Source organism: Nipponia nippon, unplaced genomic scaffold (genome assembly GCF_047370975.1).
Source record: "Nipponia nippon isolate SJK-2023a ecotype South Korea unplaced genomic scaffold, ASM4737097v1 scaffold_6, whole genome shotgun sequence".
Taxonomy (NCBI): domain Eukaryota; kingdom Metazoa; phylum Chordata; class Aves; order Pelecaniformes; family Threskiornithidae; genus Nipponia; species Nipponia nippon.
In genome coordinates, this window is record NW_028262380.1 from 50,003,219 (window position 1) to 50,010,736 (window position 7,518).

A 7,518-nucleotide genomic window follows, 5' to 3' on the forward strand; every position below is an offset into this window, starting at 1 on the left:
GAGTCTCACAGGGGAACTACACTATGATACCTCCATCTGTACCCCTGAAGGTGACTGGCATATAATCCCTGCTTCTGCTCACCTTCGACATGGGAGACTGGCAGAGTAGAGGCTCGTGATCCCCTCCCTGTTCTGATACCTTAGGAAGGGGGCAGCCAGGAGATGTGCGCTTCCTCTCCACAGGAGACCTCTTGCCAGTCCTCCAGCATCTCTCAAAAGTCCACAATAGCTTTGCAGTGTCCTTTTGGAGAGGGGCTGCTAGGCTCACACACGGTACCTTTGCCCATGGCTTTCTGTCTGTTGTCACATTTTTAATCTGTGAAAACCCAGATCACTTGTCTTGCTTGTGACAGCATTTTAGGCGTTTTCTGCAATGGACACAGTCCCTGGCTTTCTTATGTCTGCGTTCACACAGGCAATTTCACAGGCAGGAATAAAGGAAAACCACTGGTCAAACGCAATCCCCCCCACCCTAAATCCCAAAAGGATCACACATTGGACATCAGGATACCTTGTGTAGACCACAGCCTGGAAGAGCCCAGGATGGCCCAGACCCAGCCTAGTGCAGAGCAAGAGGAGACAGCAGCAGAGCAGTTAGCAGGTGCAAAGGCAAGCTTGGAAAATCCAGTCACATCTGCCTGAAACACAGGCGTCTGCTATCAGGCAGACAGCAAACCGCTCCCCCACCCCCAAATCCCAAGTCACTTAATAGCTTATGGGACATGAACGACCTAAAAGCCCTTCAGTCTAGGGGCTAAAAGAACATCACATACAAAAATCACAGCATTTCACAATGCCTGTGACAACCCAATTGAGGCCTCATCGTCTTGAGGTGGTGAACCATTCTTTTTGGTCACTCCAAGCAGGCATATGCCTTTCTTAGCCTGGCAGGGATACTTTTATTTATATATAGTGCAAATGTAAAAGGAAAAAAAAAAATTCAACACACCACTTATCAGCCAAGCAGATGACTGCAGCCTAAAAGCACACAGATTCCAGCTCAGATGCCAATTCAGTTACTATTTCGCCCAGCTACAAAACTGTTTCAAACATGAAAACTTCCTTAAAAGGACCCTATCAAGGCATTTTTATATCACTTTTATTCACTGTTTGTTTGGAATAAACCCTCAGAAGACTGAATCCAGAATCTCAATTCTTATTAACCATTTCTATGCACACTAGCTTGTTCTTAGAGAATTTGTGTGTATTATCAATGGAAGTTACAGAGCATGCGCGCGCAGGACCAAGAGGAAGGGAAGGACAGGAAAACCAAGGATTAACCCTCAACTCATGGACAATCAAGTCCCCTCTTTGAAGGGGATTCCAATGAAAATTTTGGATAATCAAAGAACGCACCATGGGTTTCATGAATGACGACACAGATTGCGCAACCAGACACACAGCCAGACTGCACTTCCATTTTTGAGCACAAATTTGGCAGTGTCTCCACAGAAATATTTCCCTTATTAAGGTCAACAGGCTGCAAAGCAGTTCTTCAGTGCAATCCTAAAAAGACCACAGCCCTATTTAAGAATTAGCAGTGTTGTAATTGCCAGGGATTTCCGCTGGAAGAGTTTGGAAGGAAACAGACATCTCCCTCGCTACACATTTTCGTACCATTAGACCCATCTCTTTCTTACACCCTGTTAAAAATGATGCCAACCATGACCCACTTGCACAAGAGCAAGCTTGGCAGCATGACTTTAAACACGCACACCTCCTGATCAACAAAGTCAGGACAAAAAAAAAGTCTTCAGCTTCACGATTGCCATTCAGGGGCTCCTAAACAGTCTTTTATTCGTAGAGCAGATACACAGCAAAGAATATTTTAGATTAAATGCGGACATACTGGCCTCCCCAAGCCAAATGATGGTTCACATTTTTCATATGATCCAGGTCATAGCTGGGCTAGATTTAAGCATCATTCAAGACGACAAGGAGGTCTCTCAATTAATTGCAGCCTTTAATCACTCTTCAGCACTTCCACAGATCAGCCCTGCCTTTGAAGCACATCTGTCTTCTCAACATGCTCTTTCCCGAGCTAGACTCGCATAGTATTTGCGTTAAGACAGTCACCCCCTGCCCCAAGGCAGGGTGACTTGCGATGCTAAGCCCTGTACCCTTGGCAGCAAGGCCCGGCTTCTCCCCCAGAGAGCTTCGGAAACACTGCAACCCCCTTTCCACAGGCAGCATCACCCAGGTGGTATTCAGAGGTCTGGCACGTGAGCCCCTGCTCCTCCCATGCCCAGTGATGCACTGCTTACCTGCGCCTGGCTCCCAGGTGAGAGCGGTCCTTTCCTACCTCTAAGGAAACATATATGGCACAGCCAAATCCAAAGGAAAAGGTCCTTCAATTCCAATGCCCCCCTTATGCTTCTGGACCTGCTCTGACTGTCACCGGTCAGCAAAGATGCCAATCACCTGCAGACAGTCTGGTTCCTCTTCACATTTCACTTTTAAAGCATCATCCATTCACTGGGAAAAAAAGAGGGTCAGCCACAAAACATTCACCCCCCCCCAAAAAAAAGATATGTGACTGCAGACCTTAATTATTCACAAGAAAAAACCTTCAGTAGCCACCCACCACACCTGCACAGACAGTTTCCTGTCTTGGCTAATTTTGGTGGGGTTTTTTGGTTGGTTGGTTGGTTTTATATAGTTTTCTTTGGGGTTCTGTGCATTTTTTTTGGAAAGCAGATCACATTGCCAGCAGCAAGACCCAGCATGCAGATACCACCCAGCAACTCACACAGTGTGGGCTCACCCCCCCCAGTCCAACGGCTCTTACATAAGCCAGCACGGTTAGAGGGAGATAGAATCGACGGAGCCAGGACGCGAGCCGAGGAGCAAACAGCATCTCCTTATTCTCAGGGTCCAAAGGAAAAAAAAAAGAAAAAAAGAAAAATAACCCCCCAAACCACACCTTATTATTCACATTTGCCTACGAATGAATTCAGCGCCACTGCTTGCTTTAACTCAAATCATACTCCAGTGTCCCCACAATTTCAGGCTACCTTTAAATAAAGAATGTTCCAACATCCTTCCAACACGGGTGTACATGTGTGTGTGTATGTGTAAAAAATGCACATTTCTACAGCGCTGCTTACAGTCCAGAGCGTGTTTTGATTTCACACAGATTTACACACCAAAGCACCTTTCCCATGACCCCCGCAAGCCCCAGAGCAAACACAGCGGAGGAAGGACACAGGTTAGGAGGCAGTACCTGCATGCATAGAAAGTAAAACAGATGCTGCTGGAAAACACCACTGATAAAATCACAACTTTAGAGGTGACAGCTTTAAAAAGCACCACGACTAGTCACATTCTAGAGGAGAGAGATTATGCTTTTTTCATTAGATGAAAGGGGAGAGAGGAAGAAAAATAATTGCTCTCAAGAATAGCTCCAAAAGGCGCAGTCTGGGAATCACTTCTAGGTGAGACACTTAAACAAAGAAGATGGAGTATCCCTCTCTTCAGGGAGGAATGCTTCCTGCTGGAGACAGGGCTTGGATACGAGAAAGCCTTTTTTACACAGGGCTATGGATACCAACACACCCGTTGTCTACCAGCAGGAGCTTTCCTGCATTCAGAGGCTGCAGCACAGGCCGGGTTTTGGGGGTGGAGGGTTGAAGGGGGAGAGTGTCTATCTGTGTTTACAAATAGCCCCAAGGAAGAGGGAGCTGCAGGGTAAAGGGAATTAGGAAAAAAAAACGACAGTGCCATGTAAAGGAATCAAAACAAGGAGAAGGACAGGTCAGGGCCTTTTCAACAATGGCACTGCCAATGCTCGGGGCCAAAACCCAAAAAGCAGAGAGAAATGGCCGGGACAAAGGGGGATGCAACACCCCCCTCATCTCAGAATAGGGTTATTTTAAGCCTGTCTCCTTGGAGCTACCCTAATATTTTTTCTCATGACTCAAGTCACCAGGGAAGGGAGTTAGAGGAGGAGAAAGAAAAAAAAAAAAAAAAAAGAGACAGAGCTAAGACTGACACAGTACAACCCCCTTCTAGAAGGGGCAAAGCCCCAGAAGGGATGAAAGGCAAGCTGGACTGTGCCTTACCTGGAAAAGTGTGTGGGTTGGGTGACCCTCTTTTAAGGCACTTTGAACAGAGGACGTGCACAGTGTAGTACAGGCCCGGCCATTCCTGGAGCAGGACATTCAGTTCTTCCACTAAAGGGGTAATAGCTTGCCAAGCTGTCCAGATATTTGGTAGGGACGCATGACTAGCGATAGAGAGAGTATCTGGCTGCAGAGCTCCCCTGGCAGGCCGGTAACTCACCACCACGGGCACCTTTCCCCGGTAGGCATAGATCTGGTATTTGCCATCTGACCGCTGAACCACGTGGCTGTTAATCTGGACACTGTAGCGTGCAAACAAGCCGGGTGGGAAAATGAATGGAAAGCTATATTCAATCTGCAGCTGCTCGACCACGAAGGACTGTCCGCTCAGATTGGCGCCGTTGATCCACGCCTCCGCATGGGGCACCTCATTTTTCACGTAGCAGGGAAACTTGTACCAAGCAGCCGCCCCATTTAGGGGCTTGCATTTGGGTTTGTTGACACAGTAACAGAGCCCCATCTTCTCCAGCAGCTCCAGGATGAGCTGCAGATCCTCCCGGCTCTGGACGTGGGGCTTAAGAAGGAGACGGATAACATGGGCAGGGAGGAGGCCATGCAGCAAGAAGCCCTCCACGTAATGATGGAGCTGAGTGGCCCTCAGTTCGTCAATGTGGGTGTCGCTGAGCAGCTTCTGGAGCAGCACGGTGGCATCCCGCTGGCAGAAGACGTTGAGGATGTCAATGAGCCGCGGCAGGTTGTGGAACACATACTCCCGCAAGGTGAGGTGCTCCTCGAAGTAGAGCAGCTTCCCACTCTCATGCAGGTAGGACAGGGCGCTCTGGAGCCGATCCTCTGTCAGGCCTGCCTGCAAGCCCAACCGGGCAGAGTCCCACCAGCTAAGCCACAGCTGCTGAGCTTGTGGCTGGAAGTGCAGCTCCTCCAGCACTTGCCAGGATTTGGGCAACACCCGGTGCAGGTTCGGGAAGATATCCCGGTGCTCAGCCACCGAGAGGAGCTTGTCCCGCAGGCGACGCACCTGGCAACGGTCTCGGCAGCTAAAAGGCAGTACTGGAGAGAGGATCTGTGGGCGGTGGTTGAGAAGGTACTGAAACTGGGCTTTCTTTCGCCGCAGGTTCTTGTCTGAGACCCCATAAAAGGCAGCGTGCGGGCTGGAGCAGCGCAGGTCAAAGTCCTGTCCAAGAGCCTCATCCACCTGCTGGACCAAGCTCTGGAGTCCCTCAGCATCCCTCTTTTCCTGCTGAGCGATCTGGTGATGGATGTCCAGGCACTTCTCTTCCAACTCCCGCTCCGCACAGAGGTCAGCATGGGTTCCCACCATGCACACCACAGCATGCGGCACCTTGGAACCAAGCCAGTGCAAGAAATAGCCCACAGAGGTGTAGAAGTGCTGAGGGACGTAGGCACTCAGATTCACTACCAGCACGTACAGGGCTCCGGGAGAGAGAAAGAAAGACTGGATCACATCGTAGCTTGGGTCCCCCGCCAGCTCGTACACAATGAACGTCAGGCCCCTCTCTGCATCCGCTGTCCAGTCCATCACCTCAATGCCCTTGCTGCCTCCTGGCAGTCCCAGTCCTGATGGTACTTGGGAGGCATCGGGCAGCGGCGATGGTACAGGGCACGGCGTTTCCCCTTTCACTCGGTGAGAGGGCACATGAGAAGGGACGTCCTGCCGCTCAACGGGGAGATGTTCCAACTGCTGCGTGGCAGGGACCCGTGCTGAGGAAGCATCCTGAGGCTCCGGGAAGGGGCAGCACCCAGCTGGCACTCTCCCAATGTCCTGCTGCTGCCCAGGGCACCCTCTGGGTTGGGTGTTCCCTGCCTCCAGACTTCCCACATCCTCCCTCTGCCCATCCTCCTCCATGAGGCATCGTCTTAGCAGGGTCTTCCCCGCATCCTTTAGGCCCATGAGGACCAGCTTGAGGCGGGGTTTGAGGGCAGGCTGGGAGTGGGCCAGCTCCTGCTGGTAGGCTGCGATGTAGGGGATGCCTTTCATGCATACCTCGTAGGGGGGCTGGATGAGGGGGTTGTCTTTGATCTTCCACAGGGTGACACGGGAGAGCTGCCCGAAGCCCTCGGGCAGGATGGCAATCTGGTTGCCTTGGAGGACCAGCTCCTCCAGGCTGTGGAGGAGCACAATGGAGTCAGGCAAGTAGCGGATGCGGTTGTTGTCCAGCCAGAGGGTGCGGAGCTGGCGGAGCTGGCAGAGGCGAGGGGGCAGCAGGGTGAGCTGGTTGCGGCTCAGGTAGAGCTCCTCCAGACTGGGCAGCGCCAAGATGGTGGCGGGGAACTCCCCCAGCAGATTGGAGGAGAGGTTCAGCATCTTGAGCCGCTGCAGGCTGCCGAAGCCAGCGGGAAGGGCCCGCAGCCGGTTGCCATCCAGCATGAGGCTCTCGAGGGCACTCAGCTGGCAGAGGCCCTCGGGCAGGGCCGCCAGCCCGGTGCCACTCAGCCAGAGGATCTTCAGGCGGCGGAGGGTGGCGATGCCCTCGGGCAGGGCCCCGAGGTGGCGGTTGCCGGAGCAGTCCAGCTCCTCCAGGGCGGCCAGCTCCAGCAGCGGGGCGGGGAAGGAGGGCAGCAGGTTGTGGTCGACGTCGAGGGCGCGGAGCTGCCGCAGGCGGCCCAGGCCCTCGGGCAGGCGGCGCAGGCGGTTGAAGCTGAGGTCGAGCTCCTCGAGGCGGCCCAGCTCGGCCAGGCGGGGCGGCAGGCCCGGGCCCTCGGCGCCCAGCTCGTTGTGGCTGAGGCTGAGCTTGCGCAGGCCCCGCAGCCCCGCCAGCGCCCCGCCGTCCCCCAGGCCCCGCAGCCGGTTGTGGCTGAGGTCGAGCTCGGCCAGGCGGCCCAGGTGGCGCAGGGCGGCGGCGGGCAGGCGGCCCAGCCGGTTGCGCCGCAGGCTGAGCACCCGCAGCCCGCTCAGGGCGGCGCCCACCTCTTCGGGCAGATCCTCCAGCCCCCGCCCGCTCAGGTTCAGCGCCTCCAGCTCCCCCAGGGCCGCCGCCGCCGCCGCCGCCGGGGGCGGGCGGCGAGGCGCGGCGGCGGCGGCGGGCGGCGGCGGCGGCCCCCCCGGCGGCCCCGGGGCCGGCTCCGGCTCGGGGTCGGGCTCGGGCTCGCCGGGGCCGCCCCGCAGCTTCCGTGCGCGCAGGGCGGCGTCGCGCCACAGCCGCACCGCCTTCGGGGGCTCCGTCTGCGCCATGGCCGGGGGAGCGGGCCCCCCGCCCCGCCCCGCCCCGCCCTACCTGCCGCCGCCGCCGCTGCTGCTCGCCATAGGCGCGGCCGCGCTGCGCGACGCCGCCGCCACCGCCGCCGCCGCCGCGGCGGGCTCGGGGCTCCCCGCGGCTCCGCGCCGGCACTGCCAGCCGCGCCGCGCCGCCCCGCGCACGTAGCCGCCGCCGCCGCTGCCACCGCCCCGCCGGGGGCGGGACGCGGACACGGCCCGCCC

General features: G+C 55.6%; 1 protein-coding gene across 2 annotated transcripts in view; it reads right to left on the reverse strand.

Annotated features, from left to right (window-relative positions):
- The window catches only part of MFHAS1 (multifunctional ROCO family signaling regulator 1), a 35,359-nt gene extending 28,087 nt beyond the window's left edge, over positions 1-7,272 (reverse strand). For both annotated transcript variants that reach the window (XR_015699865.1, XM_009474886.2), the window contains exon 1: positions 4,062-7,272. Coding sequence is in view for 1 of the 2 variants with exons in the window: in XM_009474886.2 (XP_009473161.2) it covers positions 4,062-7,272 (3,211 nt within the window). In the remaining variant the exon portion in view is untranslated. The remainder of the gene's footprint in view (positions 1-4,061) is intronic.
- Positions 7,273-7,518: the final 246 nt, after the last annotated feature.